This window comes from Pituophis catenifer, unplaced genomic scaffold, assembly GCF_029215685.1.
Source record: "Pituophis catenifer annectens isolate HBS135680 unplaced genomic scaffold, rPitCat1.0.hap2 SCAF_6, whole genome shotgun sequence".
Taxonomy (NCBI): domain Eukaryota; kingdom Metazoa; phylum Chordata; class Lepidosauria; order Squamata; family Colubridae; genus Pituophis; species Pituophis catenifer.
The window spans coordinates 39,625,917-39,652,135 of record NW_027256886.1 but is presented as its reverse complement, the minus strand read 5'-3'; the positions used below and the strand labels follow the sequence as shown (position 1 = coordinate 39,652,135).

At 34.9% G+C, this 26,219-nt stretch overlaps 2 protein-coding genes across 5 annotated transcripts; one reads left to right on the top strand and one right to left on the bottom strand.

Annotated features, from left to right (window-relative positions):
* Nucleotides 1-201: 201 nt before the first annotated feature.
* LOC139317804 (uncharacterized) lies at nucleotides 202-7,237 on the bottom strand. Of its 2 annotated transcripts, none has more exons than XM_070944888.1 (2): nucleotides 6,869-7,237; nucleotides 202-4,040 (listed from the first exon to the last, which is right to left on the bottom strand). In XM_070944888.1, exon 2 carries the CDS (start codon nucleotides 4,006-4,008, stop codon nucleotides 3,139-3,141), a length of 870 nt encoding a protein of 289 aa, XP_070800989.1. In that variant the 5' UTR covers nucleotides 4,009-4,040; nucleotides 6,869-7,237; the 3' UTR covers nucleotides 202-3,138. The 2 variants fall into 2 exon arrangements, with proteins under 2 accessions (XP_070800989.1, XP_070800988.1); XM_070944887.1 differs by lacking the exon at nucleotides 6,869-7,237 and adding an exon at nucleotides 6,390-6,705.
* On the top strand, nucleotides 7,219-26,013 carry SCLY (selenocysteine lyase). 3 transcript variants are annotated; one of them, XM_070944886.1, is made up of 13 exons: nucleotides 7,219-7,436; nucleotides 9,845-9,972; nucleotides 10,497-10,609; nucleotides 11,512-11,612; nucleotides 11,842-12,028; nucleotides 13,240-13,367; nucleotides 14,442-14,606; nucleotides 16,276-16,382; nucleotides 17,977-18,013; nucleotides 19,577-19,660; nucleotides 20,242-20,344; nucleotides 20,870-20,945; nucleotides 23,098-26,013. In XM_070944886.1, the coding sequence occupies exons 2-13, from the start codon at nucleotides 9,875-9,877 to the stop codon at nucleotides 23,240-23,242; spliced, it is 1,344 nt and encodes a 447-aa protein (XP_070800987.1). In that variant the 5' UTR covers nucleotides 7,219-7,436; nucleotides 9,845-9,874; the 3' UTR covers nucleotides 23,243-26,013. The 3 variants fall into 3 exon arrangements, 2 of the variants coding, with proteins under 2 accessions (XP_070800987.1, XP_070800986.1); XM_070944885.1 differs by lacking the exon at nucleotides 7,219-7,436 and adding an exon at nucleotides 7,569-7,664; XR_011600479.1 differs by lacking the exons at nucleotides 7,219-7,436; nucleotides 20,870-20,945; nucleotides 23,098-26,013 and having other exon boundaries at nucleotides 9,753-9,972; nucleotides 19,577-19,999; nucleotides 20,242-20,329.
* The last annotated feature ends 206 nt before the right edge of the window (nucleotides 26,014-26,219 follow it).

The window sequence follows — 26,219 nt, the reverse complement described above, 5'->3', positions numbered from 1 at the left end:
AGTCCTTCTAAGTAGTTATGGTTAGGGTCCCCTCAAAGGTAGGATTGGTTCCACCCAATTACTATTTCAATGAGCTTTAGACATCAATTATTATTATGCAGTGCAACAGTAGATTACAGAGACTGTTGTATCATAAGCATTTATTTTCTTCTTCCAGGATGCATGATGAATGCTTTCTATAATATCAGACCTAAAACAGGAAACAGCAGCAGTCAGAGATGTTTATTCACATGACAGAATCAGTATTAGAAACAGATTTGCTAGTTAGAAATCAAAACAATAAAAGGAAAAACTGCAAAGGTTTGAGAAAGAATAAAATTGTGTTCAATCTCGTGTTTCAGCTTCAAAAAATTGACAAATGGAACAGATGCATCTTCCAATTAAAGTTAGATCAGGGAGATGCTGGTCCTGTTAATATTCATAAAGGCCACAAAGCTTTAATATATTGATGAAAAGCATAGCAGACAATCAGAACGCTGCTTTTAAGCAATTTTATTCTTGGCCAGAAAAAAAACTTCACTCAGTTTATAAAACAGTTAAAACTGTTAATTGAGAGCCTTCTTACATTTCAATGAAAACTGTCTTAGTCATGCAATTGATTATTCTGTAGCTGATCACGGTACTGCTCAAGTAAGCTTAATACAGACAAAGTTAACATACTTGATCATCTTCCTTTAGCTGTAAAAGGTAGATATAAAGGAATTAACCTAGGAGCCATACATTTCCCATTCTCAAGATTTCATTCTCAGAATTTCCATTATTCTAAAAAATTTTTACTACATCCTATATAAAACATAGCAAGTGATTTAGTTTGTATATTCCTTAATCTTCAGGACTTTCAAAGAAAAAATAAGGCCCATGAGTCATTTCCCCCATTTACTGTACTAAGCTTCTTAACTAAATCTAATTTTCTGTTTTCTTCTCCATAAGAATCAGAGTCAAAGATTATCTGACTCTAGTCTGAACCAGAATCTGATCAGAGATTCTGGTCAGAACCAGAATCAGAGATTATCAGGTGAAGGTGAATGGTGGGAAATTCAAGAAGCTATTCCACATTATACACCACTTAATTTAATCATATAGATTCATTTTTATAAAACAAGTAACTTTTTAGATGATTTTAAAGGAGGATTCAAAACATTCTTGGAAGTATCAGAATACGAATAATTAGAAGTTATATGGTTCTAAATACCAGAATTTAGAGTAAAGCTTCATTCCTAAGGACTATATACTTTTCTAGGCAGAAGGTTTGCCACTGCCATTTTTCAGGATATGTTTATGCCTCTGAATTCCAGTATCTAAAGAACAATTGTAATAGGAGTTATTATCAACATACAGCACCTTATTTGGAGGCTTCCCAGAGGCAGAGTTAACCAATATGCTTAATTCCAACACTGCTTTTCTTATTTTTTTGTTGCTAGTTTAGCATTCAAATTGATATTTTCCTTACAAAACAATTACATAATTAAAACCAGTTTGGACTCGCTTAGTCATATATTCACTTGTACTGTGTGTACTGTTTATTTTAGTAGTTATGTTGTTATAGGGAAATACATGGAAAATATGCTAAAAATACAGAAAAAAGCTTTTAGATGTGAAACAAAAATATGTAATAGCAATAGCAATAGCACTTAGACATGTATCACTCCATGGTGCTAGAACAGAACTCTCTGAGCAGTTTACAAATATCAGCATATTGCCCCCAACAATCTGGGTCCTCATTTTACCAACCTCGGAAGGATGGAAGGCTGAGTCAACCTTGAGCTGGTCAGGTCTGAACTCCTGGCTGATGGCAGTGTTAGCCTGCAATACAGCATTCTAATCACTGTGCCACCACAGCTCTTGAAATGTAAATTACCTAATTTATGCAGAATTATTCTTAAAATATTACTGAATTCATTTGCTGCCTATCTTGCCATGGGACTACTCTAGAATTATAAGGTAAAAATTTGAAATTATTTTAAGTTTTAAATCTTTAAAGAATCAACTTACAAAGTCAGTTGGTATGACTAAGTAGCTAGATATTTCTGTTGTTGCAAACATCAGTTTACACATTCAAAATTATCTGTCTGAGACTTTTTTCTTTAACCTTTAGGCAAGTTCACCTTATGTTATCATATTGTGTTTTACACATCTTCCCGTTACTTTTAACTACAGTTTTTTTTTACATAATTACCAACAATAATTGCCAAGAATTCAGAAAAATGATAGCTGTCACCAGCACACTGGTATCTAAAGCCATTGTTTAAAATTCCTGTTTTCTTCCAATAAGCTATCAAATTATCTACAAGAACTGGTTTGCCAAAGTGTAGGGTTTCTTAGCAACTACTTATCTACTAGGTCAAATAAGCAATCCATTACTTTTTGTGCAAATACCTAAAACCATTTGAATCTCAGTGTATCAACTGCAAGTTATATATACTACATCTCTTAGAGCCAGACAGGTTTTTGTTTTCTTTTTCCCCTAGAAAATAACAGCACTTTTTGAATCACTGGGACCAATTATTATTTTTCCTTAAGGGACAGAGTTTTAGTTGTCATGGTTTGAGTTTGCAGTTTATTGTGATCCACGATATTCCAATGTTACACAAAGACTATGAATTCTGTTCCTTTCAATAGCCATGTATAGCTTCTTAGGTTAATAAATTGGATATGGTCTTCCAATCTCCAGAGATGCAGAGCTGGAATACAACCTATTATTTAATTAATTTATTCTTCATTTTTTTCTTTCTCAGACCTCCATATTATGTTTTTAGTATGCCTGGTCTGATTCAAATGCTGTACATAACGGATAAAGCATTATCTTCCTAAGCAGTTTGTTGAAATACATACATTATTCTCATGGAATGTAACCTGTTCATGTCTACTTTATTTTTTTCAGCTTATAAACACTGGAGCTTCAGATTTCTTTTGCAAATGTTATAGTTTTTTCATAACTAATATTTTTTCTTTGTGAATATATTGCTATAAAACTAAATGGCTATTATCTTAACCTTTTCCATGGACTATTTTTTACCAATCCTTTTGGTGCTGCTGTTGCACAATAATGGAGCCCAACATAATTATCTACACCAACTCCCAAATAATCTGGGTACTTTAAGATCGAAGTTAATTCCTCCAGAGAGTTCAGATATCAAACTAGCAGTTCTTGTATTTGTCAAAAGTCTCATAGAATCCTGGTCTGACTTTTCTGATATTCATACGTAGATGCTGATTTTCAGAAGGAACTGATTCATTGTAAGTGGTTGAAGTTGCTGTCCCAGTTACCCAACAAGACGACAGACGCTTTCTTTTTGCTTTATCTGAAAACCCTCCAATTCCCTTGTTGTATTCAAGACAGGAGTCATCTTTATTCTTATTAACATCTTCAACTGGCTGCTCATCCCTATTTGAAGTCATTTCTTTCCGCTTACGAGCTTCTTTCTCTTCCTCTGCAATTTTCCTAAAATGCTCTAATGACTCAACCTTTCTCCGTCTTTCTATTGTTTCCATTTGTTTTTTGTCCACAAAGTCCTCAAAGTACATTTTTCTCTCATTCCTCTGATCTTCAAGGAATTTCCATTCAGTATCTGTCATCTTAACACCACTGCACTGCTCCAATTTCTCTCGTGTAACAGTGTCTGTACAAAATATATCAAAAAGCTGTTCTGAACTCCTATTGAAGTCATCTGCTTTCTGAATAAACAGTTCATTTTTTCTTCGCTTTCTGGATTGGTATAACTTTGAGAATTCTTCATATACTTTCAGAATATGCTTTTTTATGCTCTGTGTTGCTATGGTATATAGATTGCAAAACAACCAGTGTTCCTGCAAAAGTTCAGCAAGCAATTGGGCAGCATCTTCTTTGGATCGTTGTGCTTGTCCAGCCCTTTTTGGATGCAACAAATACAACATGTTTTGAATGACATCCTTCTTAGTAGGCAGAATTCCTTGTGCAAATTCAGATGATTCTACATAATCAACAGTTCCCAGAGTCTTTTTTGCTTTTATTTTATCCAAAGCTGCCATAATTCCTGTTTAAAGTCACTCTATATCAAAAGCTGAAAAAGAAGGGAGACATTAGCTGAAATAACACCAACAATGAAAATGAGAATTCGAATTCAAAAATGCTATATAAGTAGTTCTAAGCAAAGCAGTCATCAAGTGGGAAATCACAAACCATGCTTTCCAGCTGGAAGAGACAAGACTACTCAGTTTCACACCTTTAGCTTTCCTTTGCCTTACCACTCCCCCACTCTTTGGAATGCTTAAGTGTCCACCTACTGTCAAAAGCAATGCAATCACACTGGCAGCCTAAGACTGAGAGTTGCAGGCAAGCTACACGGTTTACAGTACTCTTGAAATCTCTTCCTCCTCCAACCTCTCCACTCTGCTAAGGGGGGCGGGAGGGGGAAGAGAAAAAAAGGCTTTTATTTGACCCTTTCCTGCTGCCAGCATGATTACATTGCTTTTGATGTGTAAATGAATAAGCAGTTTACTATTTCATTAAACTGAATAAAACGTTAGTATATTATTTTATTTACTGAAATAATTCTATTTTCAACTACCTCTATTGACAGAGATAACTAATTTTTCCCAAACAATACAGATTTATAAAACAATGTTTATGCAACGAAGTAATTTATTTTATTAAATTTATATCCTGCCCATATCACTGTTACAACACTCAGGAATATAACCTAAAAGACAAATAAAAGCAACAAAGCCATGTCATCGCCATCTCTAGATTAAATTGCATTATGTTTTACAGGATCTGTCTTTTAAAATTGTTCTGAAGCTACAGTTGGACCAAAATTCCTATTTGTCCGCAGGTGAAAGATACTTGTCATACATAATACTAGAATCCACACTGATTCCAAATGGCAACTCACAGGCAAATTCAAAATGAATTAAAGCCCAACTTCATTTTAGCATCCAATAAAATCTGGGAGACTAGGCATGAACCTATCACGTATGCAGTGTCATCTGGCAGGGTCTAGGAAGCATGTCTTTTCTACTTTCATGCCTGCTGAGATTTAGATACCGTGCAGTCTTGTTCCTGGCCTTGTTCTTTAAAGGCTCTTAAGACTTCACTTTTCCCACAGAAACTGGCCAGAAGGTTTTATTACCATCTTGACTATTTTTAAATTATTTTTGATTCAATGAAGTTGTCTCTGTATGTCATTATATTGTAAAATTTTGCAGTTGTGTACTATGCCCTAATTCACATGACAACTGGATGCCTATATAAATTAAAATAATTCAGGATCATCTTGAAATAGCTTCTACCTATTCAGGACAAAGACCTCTATTTGGATTGCTGAAGGTTCCTTCTCCATGTAAAATCTAGGGAAAAATAAGGACATCTTATTCCTCAATGGAATGGAAACCCCATGTAGAATGCCATCCCACCAAAAATCTCAATGGTTCCATCATTCTTATCCTTTAGAAATTCCTTAAAAGTTGACCTATTCAGAAAAAAGTTTAAGATTTCCAGTACATATACCTATTAGAATATTTCTGATTATAATTTATGAAAATTAATAGTTTTGCCATTATTTCTCAATTAGTCTGCTTTTCTGTTATACCACACTTATAGTGTAGCAATATATGTATTAAATGAATAAATGTATATTTTCCACTGGTGGAAACTGCAATAGTCCCAAGTAAGAATCCTCTCAAAGGTATTTTTTTGGAGCCGTTTGCAGCTGAACATAACAAGTTATTCATCACAACTACATTAAACCTGCTCTACACTATCAACTTTTAACTATTTATGCTCTTCATTATACACAATGGAAATTCTCTGCATCTTTTCAAAAGCTGTAGTCTATGAAAAAATCAACTTAGCTGCAAAGCTTATTTAAACTAAACTTGAATTTCCAGAACTCTATACATTCTTAAATATTAATCCTGCATACTGTAATTATACTTAAACATATGTGCAAAGAAATGCTGCCCCAAACAAAATGCACTTTTCTTAGATATGAAGAAAAAGTATGGAAACACAGAGGAGAGTAATCGGCACTCCCATGTACAGTGCTCGATTTTTATCCAATAATGCAAGAAGCTTTTAAAATACGAACTTTACATCGTGGAGCTAGTTTATAGTTGTATAATTTCCAGCAGCTTGCAATTTTTTTTAAAAAAAAGTTGCACGTCTGCAGGGCAGGTGGCCAAAGAAAACATAAGACAAGAAGGGTGGAAGAACTCTAATGGATAATAAATGTATTAGTATTTGGGCGCCACAAAACTACTAGTGTCTTCGCTGCAACACATAAATAACAACAATTATTCATTCAAATTGTATACCGCCCGATTCTGTTCTTTAACCTAGAAGCTTTCCAAAAACAGGGTAGACGAACCCCACCAGCCACCTCAATCTACCCTGTCAGCAAACTCCAGAATACCTATAGGCTCTTTATTTGCTCGCTGGGGTGTGAGTGACTGAGCGCTGTCCTTCCAAACGGAGAATGAGAAGCTTCTCTCCATTTGGCAGATCCCTGTCGCTACTTCACTTCATTTGGCTTTTTCCAAACGAGGACGCTACGTAGAAAAAGCAAAGGGCCACCCGACCCATAAGGAAAGGGGGTGGAGCGGCCTCCTCCCTCTCGGCCTCGTCAAGTCTCTGCCCACTTGCGTATAGCAGGCCATCTGAAGCCCAGGCCCTTTCTTTCCCCGTAGGCCAGCGACAGCGGAACCCAGTCCGGTGAACTCCAATTCCGCCTTTCCCCTCATCCCTCCCCTCCCGCTTCAGATTACCAGAACGGCAAAAAAAAACAAAAAAAAAAAACCGGTAAGGCGTCACTTACAGGCCCACGCGCCGCGCACCATCTTTAGTGAAACCCCGCGAGACCTCGAGGCAGTAAAAAGGGAAAAGCGAACCCACCTCCGCCATCTTGAAGAAGGGCATATTTACAGCTTGCTTTCGGGGGAATTCCTTCCATCTCTATGGTCCAAACAGGCTTTTAACGAGCGGCTGATGAAAATAGCATTAACCTACCAGGAATCGTCAGCGTTTCGTTTTTGACTAGTCAGCGAAGACGAAACGTGGGTTAAGGGCCTACCAAGTTTTGGAAAATTCTGACAGGCCCACTTTTTTTCCTAGCGGGAAAAAGAACCGACTGAATAACAGCCAAAAAAAAAAAAATCACCACTATTTAGTAAGGGGCATCAATAAACGACATCACGGTTAAAAAGAAGGGGGTTCGGGTCGGGGTAGGGGGGGAAGTAGATTATTTAAAACTGGATGGCACCATCCTCATCGACGAAAGAACTGCCCGATTTACAAAACAGGGAGGCTCTTAGAGCCAATTGGCTTTCGGTGGAGAGAAACTCGATTGGTCCTCCAAAGGGAACCTGCTTAAATTGCCGTTAATCGAAAACTAGATTCGAATATTGGCCAATCAGCTCTTCTCTGGGACCACCGTCACCTTGCCAACTAGGGCGGGACTAGAGTAAGTGCCTGCCGTTCTTCCTACTATATGTCAGTGTTTAAGAGCTTTTCTTGCTGCGTGTCGGGTTATTTTTTCAATGGCTGCAATCGCAGTCAATTGCTTATGGCTGAGTAGGAGGAGCGCGGACTGGTTTGCGTTAAGAGTATTTCCCTCAGTAACCAATGGCGACGCCGTGAAGTTTGTGTAACAATTGTCTCGCCTAGTTGAAGTCTTCGACATTTAACCATGGTCAGAAGCTCCCTTGGTTGTGTGATTGGCGGCTTCTCCGTTTTTCTCTCCAGGATATTGTCACACAGTGATGCGCTACGGGTTTTCTTTTTCCTGGAGGGAAAGTCTGTTTATCTTTTGATTGATATTGTGCCATCGTTTTTGCTTGGTGAAAATTTCTCTTTATTATCAGATTAACTAAAAATTTAAAAGCTAACCTTGGCACAGATTTGTTTAAATTCATATTATAAGATTGATATTTATATTAATATATTAATAGTTTATGTTAAATGTGCTTTTAAATAATGCACGGAATCCGAAAGTATGAGCCTTCTCTCCCAGAGGACTTGCAGTTTAAAACCAGAAGGAAGATGGAGATAAAGAAAGAAAACATTAAATTATTTTAATTCAAGATGCTAAAACTGAATTACAACAGAACACTGGAACTGCAGTGTTGTGTCAAATATTTAATGAGCTGATTTAGTTTTGACTGATGAAAGTCCTTACTACTGTGATCCAACCCTTTACTAGGGTACCCCTTTCTTTTGGATATTAAGGAAATTTAAGTTCAGCATATCTGCAGGCACTAAACTTTGATATAGACATTAATAGGTATATTTTGGATACTTGTTTCTTGAAAAACTCATGTTACACCCTACTCAGTTATTTAGGAAGCAACCATTTCCACAGCTATTTTTGATAAACCAGTGATGCTTTTAAGGAGCAACTACTGAGTGATAGCAATTAGAAAGAGGTGAAGATGGAAAAGTTGAAAACTGGACAGATTTGGTTGAGTCTATACTACCAAGTATATGAGAATTAAATGCTCTAAATATGATACAAGATTTTATTGTTTAGTCTTATTCAATGCTGCACTAACAATGTCAGCTGATTTTAGTAAGGCAATGTAAGTTCCCTTCCTGCAAAACTAAAATGTTAGATAGGTTCCCTATTTCAGTACAGTAATTGTTGAACTGTAGTTTTCAATAGCATGACCAGTGTTGAAGGATGCTGGGAGTTATAATTTAATTATACGTGGAGTCATGAGTTTCCCATGGAGCTAAATGGAGCTAAAGAATGGAGTTCTCTTTCATAAGCTTTGTCAATGGCTATCAAATTAAATGTCTTTAAAAGAGAGAAAACTGAGGGTGAATCAGTGAGTGGCTTCTTATTGTTATAACTGCTACCTCCTAAATCAGAGAGACAGCTTGAGATATTTCAGGAGCCTTACTTACTCTTATGCCTTACTGGTGTCCATAAAATGTTTCACCATTGACAGAAAAAGATGGGTTCAAAGGGATTTTGAACAACATATATACAAATTAATATCTAATTAAAAATCTAAAACTTTTCTTTCTGCTTCTGCTTGAACTAATGTGTTAATTTAATATAACTTGCTAATATAACTAATAGATTCCGTTCACTGTTGCAGTCTCAGAGGCCATTCCATAATCTTTCAACTTTTTATAGAGTCAGAAGATTTATTGTTGGTTCATTTAACCCAATTTTGGCTCAATTTTGTCATATACTAGTTCTTTGTAGTCCTCCCTGAGAATAGTAATGATGCCAAAGGTTTGACATTACCTTTCTGCTCTGAGGGCATAAGGGAAGGTTGATTGTATATATCCACATTTTATATATTGCAATTATCCAGCTTCTGTGTATTCCTTCCTGAAACTGTTAAGCTCCAGGACCTGGATAAACTAACGCACTATATATAGTCACCAAAAGTATGAAGGTCCAGGATGAAATCAGTCATATGGTGCCTCCTAGTGGTCAATTTAACCTAGGATCCTGGGGACACAAGTGTTTTGAGAATTAACTATGGCAATCCTAATGCTTTTCTGACAGCAAAGTTATAAAAAGGTAATGGCAACCGAATTCAGGGATCTTGATTCCTTTTCCTGACCATGGATCATCTGGGTTCAGGCTCTCCCAGCCATGTATTCTCTGCTCCATTCCTTGCCAGTCACTTGTCACCTAGAAGCAATTACTGCCAAACATATAAGATAGCCCTTCATTCTGTCTATCTGCATTAGATTCTTTTGTACATCTTTCTTTTGAAGCCAACATGCTTACTTGCAGGAGTTTCTAAGGAATTTTAGCTATCTCTGCAAGTACCTGAACCAGACAGCTGGCAGGCCACTGCAGAGAAACAAATTGTGATCTTGAGAGTCGCATGATACATTTTTCTTTTTCAGCGCATTGTTTCACAAGGAGACTGATTGAGAATGGCAGAGACCACCTTGAAGATGATACTAGTGGAACAAACAATGGAGACTAATGAGAAATTAAACACTAATGGAAAAAATAATATCTCATCAAACAGGTATGTAATTTATTTGTTACCAAATTATGGTCTCTGCTTTTAATGTAAGTATTAAGATCTTGCTGTTTCATGTATGATTTGTTTTACAATAAAACCAGTTGAACTCGGGCTTATTTTAAACTGAATTTGCATGGGATGGGGTTGCAAAACTCATTCAAAAACATTATCCTGGAATTGAATATGCAGATTACCAAGATTATTAGCCAATTTCAAATGTCTGATTCAGAGTCATAAATATATATATAATGCTTCCAAAATTAATGAATGTATCAAAGGGCTTTCATGAGGCAGTCCACCTCCTCAATTTTATGACAATTTTCAGAGAAGGTATAAAAATACAATTTTGTAACATTTGGAGGTAAAATACAGTACTGTCATTGCTTGAAAAAGTGGATAACAATGGAAAAGATCTGTCAAAGAAGATTTTCCAAAATACACACTGCAACCTAGTGTGAAGGCGACGGTATTAATCTATGTGGTTCCTCTTTCTGTTGATAACCATTTTTTCATTCTATTTCCTATAGGAAAATTTATATGGATTACAATGCAACCACCCCTCTGGCACCAGAAGTGATTGAGACAGTTAAAGAAGCCATGTATGAAGCATGGGGCAATCCTAGCAGTTCTTATGAAGCAGGTCTGATAAGTGTTTTGTGAAAGCATCTTTTTGGGATACAAGCATGCCTAATGGTAAAGGAGGGCTCTAATCTTAAAGGGTTATTGGAATAGCAGTTAAGGATTTATCAGAAGACTCAAACATTGAATCATTACAGTCTTCAGTCACTTCTAGTAGTAACTATGGAAAATAGAGATAGCCCTAAATAGCCCTAGTAACATTTAGATCTGACTATTTTGTTTAAATTATATGTACATACACATGCAACACTGCATTTTTTCATTGTTTAAAAAACAATACATGGGCTTGCTGCTTGAAAAGATGGTAGGATGGCATGCAATGTATGTGTATGTACATATAATTTAACAGAAAGCAGTCAGATGTGTTACTGAAAAGCAATACAAATAAATTTTAAAAAGTATGTAAAATTAGTCAAAGCATCAGCCACACCTGGCATTTACAGTTCAAAGTAGCAAAATAGCTTATGTGTTCTTAGTATCTGGTAGCCATCACTGGATATTATAAAACTTAGCCTCATTAATATTGGTTTGGAGCAATAATGGTTGGATAACTTTCAGAGTTGTAAGTTATGTTTTGCCTCCAAAACAGTGGGAAAAGAAATAGCATTTTAGCACACCTTGTGGCTAGGGTTGAGTGTTGTTTATTTAAGGAAGAAAATGCCATTTTAACACTAAAGTAGAGCAAATGATGACTTAAGTCTGTCTCACTCATGGAATAAAATGAAGGTAATTTCATGGGTACAAGACTGAAAAGTGGTGTTGCCAGGACATCTCTGTATAATGATTAGGTGCAACTGGGGGAAAAGCCCATAATTATAAATGCACATTCCTTTAGTGTGATGAACAATTCCCTCCCCCCAGGATCTACCTTATATGATACATTTTTGTGTCTTGCCTCCACAGGTCAAAGAGCAAAGAGGATCATAAATGAAGCTCGTGAAAATCTGGCTAAAATGGTGGGAGGACCGTTCCAGGACATTATTTTCACTTCTGGAGGGACAGAAGTAAGATATTTGATATAGTTTAACACTATTTTGATTCGGCTTTTATTTTTAAAACTGCCTTCAGTTTCTAGTCTTAGTCATATTTATTTTTATTTTTTGAAAATGAAATTCTGGATGAGAAAAATCAGCAAAAAATAGTAATTAGCTCAAAGAAAAATCTGTCTCTATCCTATGTTTTGGCAAATGACTCTTTGATCTGATTTGTATTTCTTTCTTTCTTTTCCTCCAGGCAAATAACTTAGTGATTCATACTGCAGTGAAGGATTTTATGAAAAGCAGCAAACGAAGTACTGTTGCAACAAAAGAAAGCCATGAAGAAAAGACTTTAGGGACACTTCCACATATCATTATATCTTGCATTGAACATGATTCAGTTCGTCTCCCTGTAGAGCACCTGGTGAAGGAACAAAAAGCTGGTGAGCAATTGACATTTTGTAGCTAGGGCATCAACATTTTTGGTGGCACTTTTGAAATGGAGGTAAGATGTTTCACAAAATGGCTGTTATTGTGGGAATGGCCATTCACAAAATGCAAATTTAGTAGAACATGAACTTATGAGTTTCTTTACCTCACTATCCCATTTATGATCTCAAGATGCTATGTGTCACCCCCAGTTTACCTTTCTTGTTTTTTTATGGATAGATGAGTTTTCAGAACAATATGCATCTGCAACTATTAAAAATTCTTTGTTTTTTAAAAAATATCCATGAAATCTGGCAAATCTGTTTGTGCTGTACCTCACTTCCTTATAGTTCAGTGAATTCAGGCAGTTTCTGTGTGAGATGCTTCCAAATGCTATCTGGCTATTTTGGACTTTAAAAAATACTTCATATATTTATGTCAAACCAACAGTTCCTGTGTTATCTCCATCAAGGCCATCTTATTCTCGGGAGGGGAAATGCATGCATTTCATTCAGACATCCTAGCTTAGATCATTGATTGTAGAAGATAATGGTTATAAACTTGAGGAAGGAATGCAAAAAAAAAGTTAAATAAAAGTTATCATTATTATGAGCTTAAATTATTACTAGAATTTTATCCCTCCTTTTTATTTAATTATATGGAGTTAGGCAAGGAATTTGTAGGAGATGACCAGGCTGAGTTGGGGGTGGCAGGGTGGGGGCAAGTGCATCATCAGTTTGGAGTCCCTTCGTGCTCATAAGAGATCCAAGTCCAGCCCTCCTTGAATTCCATTGACTCTTATTTATCACCAATTTGCCTTGACCATTAATAATTCAGATTCTTGTAAACAGCTAGAATGGAATAAATTTCTACTTATTTGAATAACCTTGGTTCCTGGTTTCTTGCACCTGACAGAATTAATTATAAGCATTTTCTTAACTCTAAACTTTTTATAAAATAAAGGAGCTAAATTATACCCTGCTTTCAAGCTGCTGCTGAGTTCCTGAGGAGTTCCCTTTTTTCCTTAAATTCTGCCTTTAAACTTGTAACTTTTTAGGTTTCCTCATGACTGTTACATTGTGCAGTCTCTGTTGCTGAGCGGTTTGGTTGGAACTTATCTGATATCCATTGTGGCATCCTTCAAACCTATTGTAAGAAAAATAGCAACTGCTTTTGAGCAAATTGAACTGTGGGGTGACTTTCTTCTTTTTATCCTGGTTTATAGAAGCCACTTTTGTGCCAGTATCAAAGGTAACCGGGCGAGTGGAAGTAGATGATGTTGTTGCAGCAATCCATCCAACTACCTGCTTAGTTTCTGTAATGCTAGCAAATAATGAAACGGGGGTTGTGATGGTGAGTTGTAAATTTAATTGTTATAATTCATAAATTTAAGGAAGATGGTTAGAGTTTTAATTAATTGAGATTACTCCAGATGTTAGGAAGTATTGACAGGTATTCTCAAAAAACATTTTTTATTATTGTATTCATTCAGCCTGCTTTCAATCACTGACTTATGAATTGCAAATGACACATGATTGTGACTGTGAGGTTGTTTCAGTTGATTGTATTCCAAGGATAAGGCAATGTCTACAATTATGTTTAGATGACGAATAAATAAATAAAGCCACTAGGAACAGGTTTATTCATGTATGAGAATATAATGAATCCACTGAAATATTATATTTCTGTAACTGATGGACAAACTTTGTCTGCCCTACAATATTTTATACATTTACCACATTTTATAAAATTATGACTTTTTCTTTTAAAATATTAAATTTTAAAATATTAAATAAATTATATGTATGCTTTCATACACATACGCACACATTCACACAAAGTTATTTCTGCTCTCCCTTTTGCTAAACTAATGCCAAAGATGTGTCAAAACAGGTTCTTTAGGGTGGCTGCTCTTAACATTTAATATCTTTTCAAAAAATTTCTTAATTTTTTGTTATTTATGCCCATGTTCTTGCTCCCATATTTTGCAACAATGACTTTATTTTTGCTAGCATGGGCTATTAGATTTTTCTTCATTAAATTGCTAGATATGTATGCAATACATTTTGGCTTAGATTTTTATTATAAAATTTGCTAAATAAGTAGAACAAGATCAATATTAAGTTACTAGGTAGATTCAGTTATGCTAATCTTATTATGGAGACAGGCAAATGTTAACAATAGATTTTATGATGTAGAAAGATGGTAATACCAATATAACAATAAGCCTATTAGTCATAGCCTATTCTTCAATTATGAGAGACTAGAATTATATTCAAAATGATAAACAGAGCATATTAGTTGATGTAATAGCTTTTCTATTTCAGTAGTTCCAAAAATGAATTATTAAATACTAACAGGGAGGGAAAGGTAGAGTTTTTGATAAAATTATATGTCCTGACACCTCATAGGATACTTTTCTCTCAGCCCATCTCAGAACTCAGTCAGCAGATTGAAGTTATCAACCACAAGAGAAAGGCCTCTGGTCTGCCATGGATCTTAGTGCACACAGATGCAGCCCAGATGATTGGAAAGGGGCGAGTGGACGTCCAGGATTTGGGAGTAGATTACCTCACTATTGTAGGGCACAAGGTATATTTTTCTCTGTTTGGGCTAATATCTCCTTGCTGTGACCTCTTCTGAACTTTGGAGAACTTCATACACAAGAACAGCAGTTCTCACTTACTAAATTAGAAGCCACTGTGCCTCTAATTTGGTTTGTCATTTCTGGAAACTATTCTCTTATAGATTTCATGTGACATGCTTTTGGAATGTCTTTTGTTAAATAGCTATTCAGTAAACTCTGCTTTGAATAATCTTACTATGTATGTTGGTATACAGAATATAAAGCAGTGAAACAGTAGAAATAAAGTATTTAATTATGCCACATCTTTAGGGAGGCATATTCTGTTAAGTTTGATACCTCTAGGAAATTCCTGATAACTTTATTTTTCAAAGAGGAAGGTACAAGAGTATCTCTTATGTTTGACTTGATACTAGTCAATTGTAATATCAAGAAGTGGAAGTACTGGGAACATTGAGAGAAATGACTACAGTAGTGGCCAAAATTGTGGAAACCTTTTGCGAAAAGTGTATTTTTGAGGTTTGATGGCTAATAACACCACTTTTTTTTGGAATTTCAAGATAATCATATTCCACTGCTGGAATGACCTGGGAATAGCCCAAATCTTAATCCAATTGAAAATCTATGGAACCGACTAAAGAAGCTTGTTAGTCAGAAGCGACCCAGCAATAAAACCCAGTTAATAGAAGCAATCATTCAATCTTGGTTTCAAATTATAACAGCTGCAGAACTAAAAGACTTGGTTCACTCCATGGGAAGATGTTGTAAGGCTGTAATTCATGCTAAAGGTTACCCAACTAAGTATTAACTGACGTGATAATTTTTGTATATCTCGTTTCACTTTTCTTCTTTATAACTGCTATTCTAATAGCAAATCCTTCATAAAAGTTATTGCATTACATTCTTGATTAAATTATCTTTCCATTGATATATAATTTTATGGTACTACTAAAAAAAAAGTGTTATTAGCTAGTTTTAGAAAATACACTTTTCCCAAAAGGTTTCCACAATTTTGGCCACTACTGTATATAAAGCTGAGATTATCCAGAGGGATGCTTGACTCCCTTACATTGGATTGTTCAAGCAGAGATTGAGTAGCCATTCAGTACTGAGCCTTTTACTTTGAATTCTTACATGGAATAGATCACCCAATCCAGTGCCAAACTGGCTTCATCCAGCTCTATAATTCTGTGATAAGAATCATCATTTGATTTTAATGACACTTCAGAGGGTCTTTTAAGAATTCTCCAGCAGATGGCCCTCAGGAATAATTTTTGCATGAAATCTTTTTAATTACTGAATTTTAGGACTCTTCCATGTGACAGCTTTAGCATGCTTTCTTCATCTCCATAAAACTTCTAGCATTTTGTATTACTCCTGTTACATTTTCCACTTAATTCTTACAGGAGGACAAAATTATAAAGTTGGAAAAAAAACCTTCATGACATCTGGTCCAATATCCTTGCTTAATTGAGGAACTGCAATGCAGTCTTCTTCTTTGGTCAATGGCTCTCTTTGCTTAAATGTGTCTGCCAACTATCTGCTGAAGAAGTCTCTTCACTCATCACTCTGTTCAATAAGTTTTCTTGTTAGGAACTTTTATTTGCATTGTTAACTGTAATTTATCTCCTTCAGTTTTTATATATTGCTTTTATATGTTATGATTTATAATTGCAGTTTTATGCCCCACGTATTGGAGCCTTGTATGTGCGAGGACTTGGTATGAACACTCCCCTTCACCCCATGCTGTTTGGAGGTGGGCAGGAATGGAGCTTTCGTCCAGGGTATGGTGAACAGGAGCACTGGATGAACCAACTGAATTGTTAGAGACAAATGTATGATGACACTGTGGCAGGACGTATAATTTTCTTTGGTTCAAAAGCATGTAGGCATGCTTGATGACATGTTCAGGACTGTAATCTAAAAGAGGGTAGTGGGAAAAAACCCATCACGAGCAGGAATGAATATTTTATTTTATTTTTATTTAGCAAGTAAAATTAAATAATAAGTAAAAGAAAATAAAAAGTAAAAGAAAATAAAAAGTATTCTTTTAAACCCGGCTATGCTGCCATAAATCAATCCATAGTTCTCAGTCAAGGAGAATAACCTAGCTGAAAATATTACGTTTTAGACAAATTATGCAAGGACCTAGCTGACTTGAGAAGGATCACTTGGAAAGGTAGAAAGGAAAAAAAAAGGAAAGACCAGCAGTAAACTGAATGGACTAGGTACAATGGTGACGTGTATGCCATGAGAAGACCTGAAGGGCCAGGTTAGGGACATATTGTCTTGCAGAAGGTCTGTCCATATTGTCACCAAGAGTCAACACCAACATGATGCACAGAATCAGTTAAAGATGGTAATCATTAAAAATTAAAGTTTTATTGCAGAAACACATCCATCTTTACTTAATCTAATTTATAATTCAGTAAACAAACACAAAAACACCTCTCTCTCTATATCTCTGAATCAAAAAGTATGGGAAATTAAATAGATAGATCCCTATCTATTTCAGTGCTTTGCTTTTCAATTCCAGTTGTCTGATTTTATCTTAAATTTCAGAAAAAGGAAATGCAACTAAGATAAGAGGTGAAAAGATAAACAGTGCAGGAAGAGAGCAGACTATGCTGAGAGTAGCAGATAAGGCAGAGAAAATGTGTAAAGGAAGGGAAAAGCAGCAGGATAAGGATTGCAGAAGAGTATAAAATGAATTGAGTTGGGAGAAGGTTGAGGGGAACTGGATTGAGGCAGCAATGATGGAAATACAACTGAGAAGGAAAATGAGTAAAGATCACAGGAACAAAGGATGAGAATTATCTAGGTAGGTAGGAAGCAGATATAGTATCAGGTAGATTAAAGTCACAGAAGAGAAGCTGCAAGTAGAAGTAACACAGAAAGTAGAAAAAATGATGGAGGCAGCAGTGAGCACAGTAGAGGGGAAACTGGAGGGAGAGGAATTTGGAAGAGAAGTAGAGTAATAGGCACTTATGAAGAGTAAAGGTCAGGGCTGATGCCTGAGAAACTGGTTTGAAAAGGAATCATAGACAGCACTGACACCTGCCATGCCACACATTTTGCGCTTCTGTGCTATAATGAATAGTATGTAGATTTTAAGCATGTGCAAGAAAATTGTATTAAAAGGAAATATTTGGAAGAAAAATGCAAATAAGCTGGAAAATTAAGGAGAGGATTTTTTGTTTTCTAGGTAGTATCTTGATTTTCATTAGAAGTGTTTATTTACTTCATACATTAATACAGGTGAAATATTGTAATATCTTTGTTATGCTAAGTATGTATGTAATGTGTTAAACAATTCACACAGTTGTAGACCTTGTATTTGTGCAATTTAAAGTGTATGAATAAAAGCTATTTTTTTAGGACTGAGAATACTCCAATGATTGCTGGTCTTGGCAAGGTAGGCTTAAAAATGGTAAATAATACAAATATGCAATGTGAATAAAAGCTGCCTGATTGAATAGTGTGTCTTTATTATGTTTTTTAAAAAAGAGGAAATAGGTATCATTACGTCATAGATTTAAATGCAGCACACATATAGCTGAAGGAAGGTAACTCTCTAGATTCTCTGAGATTTCTTTATTATTAATATTATTAATGTTAGCCAGTACTCTTTAGTTTCTAGACTTTTGAGCCAAGTTTTCATAATTTGAGCCAAGTTTTCTCTGTTTGCATGGGGACCCAAAGTTCTAGACCTAGACTTAGACTTTCAGGTTAGTTTGACATATAGTTTGAAATAGTGATAAGATTATGTTGCAATCAGGTGCTTAAAGTAATCTCACCAAATTTTTTTGGTAGCATCTTGAAGTTTTCAGTCTTGGCAACTGCACAAGTAGCTTATCAGACTAAAAGTAAAACATCAAGATAAAATATAAACAAATGGCAGGGACCAGTGCTTTTATGATTTGCCTCCTTTTGTTACCTCCCTCCTAGGGAATGGCTGTGATTGTTGAATGTGGGTCCTGCAAAATATGCTTTGCATGCTTTGAAAATCATTTGCAAAAAAGACAAAAATAACCTTTTGGACCTACCAGGTATTGATTTAAAAAATGTTAGGTTTTTGAGTAGCCTTGAAAAAGAGTTTCAGGTTTCTCCCAATTATTTTTGAAGTTTGTACAGCCATACTGCAGAATACCCCAATATTTCCTGTTGTCTCAGGAAACAACTGAATGAAAAAATTTTGGTAACCTTCTATCGCTACACTATAGAGAGTATTTTAACATACTGCACCTGTGTATGGTTTGCCAATTGCACAGTGGCAGACAGGACAGCACTCCAGAGGGTTAACATCATTGCCCAGAGGATCATTGGTTGCCCTCTTCCCTCCTTGGAAGAGCTTTATAGCTCCTGCTGCCTTAAAAAAGTTCAACACATTCTTAAAGATCCATCTCATCCTGAGCACCCTTTTTTTGAACTATTACCATCTGGCAGACAGTACAGGACAATAAAAACAAGGACAAATAGGTTGAAAAACAGCTTCTACCCCAGAGCAGTAAGATAGATAGATAGAATTCTTTATTGGCCAAGTGTGATTGGACACAAGGAATTTGTCTTTGGTGCATATGCTCTTAGTGTACATAAAAAGCTACATTCAATATATAACTATATTGAATTCTACTGTATAGTGTAATATTAATGCAGAATCAGGGGTTCTCAATTAAATTGTATAGAATGTAAAGGATGTGTGTTTTTGTTTTGTTTTTATAGTTTTCTTATGTATGATATACACTGAAGATGGCATTTAGTTAATTTCGTTGTATGAGGTGCAATGACAGTAAAGTAAACTGAAATTATTACTTCTTTTGGGGGGGGTGTCCTGTGGAGGAGGTTCTACCATATTGGCTTTTTATCTATCCTGGCTAATGAAAATAATCATCATATGGTCAGGTGTACAAGGAAACTGAATAATTCCTTTCGAATTTGGCTCTAATATTTAATCTGATATTCTCACCTTCTTTTGCAGGCAGCTGAATTGGTGAATGAAAACTCTGAGCTATATGAAGCTCACATGAGGAAAGTTCGGGATTATCTGGAAGAAAGGCTTGAAGTAATTTCAGACAGTTTTCTGCATAGTTCTGCTGTCTTTATATGGGAGCAGGAGATGACATCAGAAAGCTCTATTATCCTGTACTAAACACAGTCATAGGGCAGTGATGCCTTTCAATCTAAATGGAAGCAAAGCAAAGGGCAAGAATGCTAAAAATAGCAAATGGACAGAAATGACATAGGGAACACGTTGGTTCAGATTATAAATACATGTATCATGTCTGAATTAACCCAGTGACTATTGCAGAACTGCCAATTGAAGCCTCTTGGAATTGCCTTTCTTGGAATTCATTACTACAAGAATTATGACAAATATCCTATTTTGATTTGCCAGAACAAGGTAGACATAACACATGACCTTTCAGATATTCTTCCCACACCTGTGAACAAGGTGATAGTTAATCCTATAAGTGCTATTCTAAAAGTTATACTGCCACAAGGGCAATACTACCCATAAATATTATTTCTTTATGTATCTAAAATTATAAGATGCTTTTATTTTTTTCTTGAATTCAGTGATATCTGTGGTATGTGCGTGTGTGTTAGTCGACGTTTTATAAAAAGTGTTATTTCATATTCTAGACTATATTTGGAAGACAAAATATCCATTTTAACTGTCGACTGGAAGGCTCTAAACGACTTTGCAACACCTGTAATTTTTCTATATTGGGCTCAGGTCTACAAGGTAACATCTATGTCTATACCTGCACTGTTCTTTAAGAACTAGTCTGTGATTGATTTATGGGATTTTGTATCTAGTGATCAATACAAAATTTAATATTAATTGCTTTTAAAACTAATCTCTGCCTTAGACCAAATCAAGAGGTTATCAGCATGCTTTTGTGTGAAAATGCCAACTACAGATGCAAGATATAAAGATAATGTTATAATGTCAGACAGATAATGTCTGTAATTAGTCAGAAGGCATTTTGCTGTTTTGTCCATGAAACATGATTTGAAATTTATATTTCCCATGTTCTAATTTAGTTGTAGCAATTTTATATGTGTAATCCTAACATTGGTTGTCAACATTCATGTGATGCCAATTCTATCAAATTATGAACAAGGATTGATTTTTTAAAAATTATATCCCAGTTATACTTGATACCATAGGCAAAACTACAAGCACATTTTATGTGTTTCTTCCATACTTAGATCCAGAGGTACTTCATGAGAAGAGAGCAGATAATATATCTTGTTTTTTCTGTAGGTTGGCTGGTGCTCTCACGCTGTAGGACTTTGCTAGCCAGTGTTGGGGCAGCCTGCCACTCTGAAAAGGGTGACCAGTAAGTAGCCAGTGTTGTGGAATTAGATTTCTGTAATTGGAAAGCGTATGTATATAAGTTTGTTTGTGTGTGTATTTTACAAAGAATTAACCACTTAGAGTCATCACAGCTCTCAATTTCTCATATTACCCAAGAATTATGGAGAGGTGATGATAATGTTTAACATCTGCTGTGAAGAAGGACATTATTAACAGTGTTTTGTGCCATTTTATCCATACTTTTAGAATTTCATGAGCCACAGCAAACATTATGTTTGGGATAATGTTATGTTGCCACCTTTGTCATAATAAGCAAGCTATGCATTGGTAATAATATTAGTGCTCCTGCTAACTATTCACCTGTGTTGCTTAACTAGTGTTTATTTAGCATATAGCATAGAGTACATGGATATAACTAGTAAAATATATAAAAGGAGCTCATTGTGGTACATGTATTATAGAAATATGTAGCCAATGAGGAATTCAAGAAGTTATATATAATTTATAGGTTACATTTTGAAATAAGTTAGTTCATGAGAATGGGAATAAGTGTTCTATAGATATATTAATATCTAAGCCATTTATCCAATTAAGTGCAGTATTTGTTAATTGGAGAAAATCTATTTTTCCTCCTGTATAAGCTCTCAAATAACAATTAGTCAACCATTCTAACCATTATATTCTTAACAACTAGTAATGGCATGTGACAAATTATTATGATAAATAATTACAGCCCTTTATAATTACATCAGTTACATCATTGTAATTTCCCCCTTCCTCACTGATTTATAATATTATCCAAGAAATAAGCACCATTCACAATCCATTATTCTATGAAATAGGAACAAATATTATATGATTTAAATAATTGTGTTCCTCCATGGATCTGCTACCAGTTGACTCTCTATATATTATTCCTTCTGGGTCTTTAAGAGTAAGATGTGAGGAAAGAGATATTATGCAGCTTTGATAGAAGTAGGAGAAGAATTGATATTCAGAAGCTGAGAGTATTTTGATTTAGCTACCCAGGCCATTATGAAAACTGATCAATCTGCAGACATACAGTACGTGTTTATTCCTAGTGATGAGCATATGCTTTGCACCACTGTAAACAAATATTTTCCCAAATCCCCATAGCCCTCTTTTTTGGGGCAATGGCCTGTATAATTAATGGAGCATGAGGAATTAGGATATTGCAAAATGCTTTTATTCTGACTAGACATAAAAATGTAAAATGATGTACCAAGTATCAAGAAGTTACTTGCTCTCCATAATGTGTGCTGTATACAGTATTTCAGATACCACAGGTTAGTATAAGTTCTTTGCATTTCTACCTTTCTTTTCACAAGACTTAAAATCATACTCTAGAACCTATAGAATATTGTTAAAATTGCCATTGGCATTTTGGAATGCAAATAAGATAGCTACACAATATTAAGAGACTTATTCTAGTAGTTTTGCTGTGATCCATGACTTGAATCCATAGTCTGGTTTATTATTGATTTGTTTTTCTCTGTCTCACCAATCAATTTATAGCATAGTCACTAAATATAATCAAATCTGAATTTATCTGTTCTTGTAGATAAAATGGTTAATTTAAAAAAATTTTTTTTGATACAATTATGATTCTTCTGAATCTTTTAATGCTGGCTTCTCAGGTATAGGTGTTCTATTTTGGCTACATAAAGACTTGGATTTAAAGTTTAAATTTGTTATTAGCTGGTGCAATAACATACTGTATTAAAAATCCACAACCTTTCATCACAGTTGGTTCCATAATTCATTAGGAGTATGTGTTGTATATAATAACTTTTTATCAGTTTTAAAGTGCTAACAATAAATAACAATTCCACTTTCTCCATACTTAAAAGCCCTTAATGTTTAGCTTGTCAAGCATATAATATTTATTATGGAAGATTAATATCTTTACCTTAATCTAATTACATTAATTCAGTAATTCTGAAAGAAATTTGAAGTTGGAATTCTGTAGACCTCAGCATAAAAACTTGACCATACGTGAATTTCTATTGAAACAAAAATATCTTAGAAATAAATGTCTTTTGGACTGGAGGAGCTATGCATAATTTGTTTTCTTTCTCTATATGCTTCTCAGATCACCATGGTAAAAATATTGTTAAAAGTTATATTTTGCTTTAATTGTGTCTTTTCTCCAGGCCCTCAGCTGTTCTGCTTAGCTGTGGAATTCCTTATAATGTTGCACAGAATGCCATACGCCTCAGTGTGGGCCGTGATACAAGCAAAGAAGATGTGGATCTGATTGTAGAAGATTTGAAACAGGCTGTGGCTGAATTACAGTAGGCTGGATACTTATAGTTAGCAGCAACAACAACAACAACAACAACAACAACAACAACAACAAAAGATCCAGTTCATCAGTGTCAGGAAGAGAGCTTATCTAGTCCTGATACTCCATTGCTCAATGTGCTATACTTACATCTGACATATTGTGAACTATTATGTTCCCATCAATTCTATGAAACAGAATTTTTGTTGAACATCAAGTAATTTGTTTACATCTATTGAATACCTAGGAGCACTGTCTGCATCTATGAGCACTGATTCCCCCCCCCCCCTCAATTTTAGCACCAGTAAATCCAGTTGGTGAATTATACCTTTTAACATGTTTTACCAAGCAGAAGGAAGAGCAAGGAAATATTTCTACTGGATCTTTAGAATTGGTGCTGAGCAGAAAACAAATGTGAATATAATGGTTGTCCCAAAGGTGCTTTTTCCAAAAGGCAACTGGACTTCCTTTTTTTTTTTCTTTGAAAATGTTTACTTCTCATCCAAGAAGCTTCTTCATTCATGTCTATGGAAATTCTCAATCATCTAGGTCATGGTTGTCCCAAAGTGTTTTTCCCCAAAAAGCAACTGGACTATATTGGGGTTTTTTTCTTTGAAATGTTTCACTTCTCATCCTTCTTCAGCTTCTTGAATGAGAAGTTTTCAAAGAAGAAACCCCAAAAAGTCCATTTGCTTTTTGGAAAAAACACCTTTGGGACAATCATGACCTGGAAGAAGGAGAATCTCCATAGACATGAATACAATAGGTAGAAGGTATATGCATTTATATTCATATAAATGTGTATATGCCAGACATATGCATACATATATGGTCAAGTAAATCTCTAAATTTGAAACAATCAGGGATTTGCCTTGGAGATGTCTATGTTTAACCCAGAAATGTATAATAATAAATTGTTCTACTATAATAAATACATGTATGCATATGCAATGTGAAAGAATGTATAATACATCTATCAAGTATAATACATGTATTAGAATTAAGTAACACAGAAAACCAGAATATTGGTTACATATAGGCCTGCTTCCTTCCATTTAACTTTGCATTAAAGGGTTATTTATAGTTTTAAGTAGCTAAGCCTGTTGCCTTTAGTTTTGCAAAATAAAAGTGGGATATAAATCTAATAACTAATTAACTGAAAAGTAAATCTTGCTGGAGGCAACTCAGATGTTGGGGATCTGAATCACGGGTTGCTGCTGTCCCTTTCTGCCATGAATGGCAAAAGGACAGAATTACCCGCAACGGTAATTCCCTTTTGAAGGAAGCAGGTGCTGTAATAGAAGCTGGGTTTCACTGTCGCTGTTCGTTACAAATCATAAAAAGTCATAAATATCATAAATAGGAGACCTCTCTTGAAAAATCCTACAAAAGAAGAGATAATGGCAGCTGGGAATATATATGGCAGTTTTAAATGTTGAATTTCAGAAATATGTTGAAATTGACTTGCATAAGTGGAATAAGGTCTACTGTTTTTGTGTTTTGTTTATTTTTACTGCATCCACTGAAACATTGTTTGCTAATAGTGATGGAGCTAAAGAGGTAATGTTTGGCTTCTTAGTATTGTACTTGCTAAGATTTTAATAGGAAATTCTCCAGTATAACTCACTCACTGACCTTTCATAGTATTATTTGTTTTACATGGTAGCATGACCTGCTACTAAATGGTCAAAGTGGGTTATACTATAAACAGATGCCCTCTGTAAAATGTAAGCACAATTATGTCTTAGCATGAAATACAACTGCTTAGTTATTCATAGAAAGATACAACATACAAAGAAGCAACAAATTCATGTATCTGATTTTATGTTGACCGTAATTTAAAGCTAATTTAAGCATTTTATTCTTCTGTATTTTTAATCTCATTTTTTGAGAGTTGGCCTTGCCCATTTCTTTTAACTATGATACTGCAGGAAGTTTATTTGTTGAATCTCTGTCTAATCATTGTGGGATCTGAGAGAAACCTATCATAGGTTTCTATGGGACCTATCAAATATTATCTAATCATCCAGTTTCCTTCATGTTCAACGGTTCTGTTTTAAAATATTTGCATCGAACAATAACTATAGAGATCTATATCCAGATTTTCACAGATTCAAGGATATTCTACATAACGGTAGTTTTTGAAATCAGTGTGATTGAATCCCTTCCCCATTATCCACTCCCTCTGCTCTTGGGAGATGTGTTTGGAAAATGCAGTCTCTTTCCTCTGTCCAGCCAAACCGGTTCTTGTTTTGAAATCCAGTACAGTTTAAACCCCAATTATATTCTTGTAATTTGGAAATATGTCTTGATTTGCAAAAAACTTATGAAACAGTTTCCTTTCCCTGGCTCTTGTCTTGATCCCTCATCTATTTCTGTCCCTGATCCAAAATTAGGTTTATTTATTCATTTATCCATTTATTTATTAAGAAATTTATATACATTTTTGGATAAATTTATAAGGCATGTTTGTGATGGAGGCCCTGTGCAAGAGACAAAAACATATGTTTAAGTTGGTAGCTATATGGTTCTGAGTTGTTTTCACCCTGTATGTTTTCTGTGAAATTAAATTGAATGACAGATAAAAAAATATTGAACTGAAATTAATTATGAAGGGCTAAGGTGTTTGTGATAGGAAGATTGGAGTGAAAACTGGAATTAAATATGTGATAAACATTAGAGTAAGAAAATTGTATGTCTTAGTAGAAGATTATCTAAACAAGGGAATATGGATGGAGAGATATTCAGACATGCAAATGATAATAGAGAATACAGTGTAGTCTGTCATGAGGAATTAATATTGAAAAGTATTAAAGTGTTTGTATATAACAGAGTGCTTCTGCCAAGTTTCTTTGCTTATTAAACTTGTAAAATTATTCCATTTCAAGTGACCCAGAAAATGATGAAAATATGGAATTGCACTTAAAAAAAGCAAATGGAGACAAAGGAAACTCAAAAAGGAAAATAGTAATTAAAGTTTCTTCAGGTTTT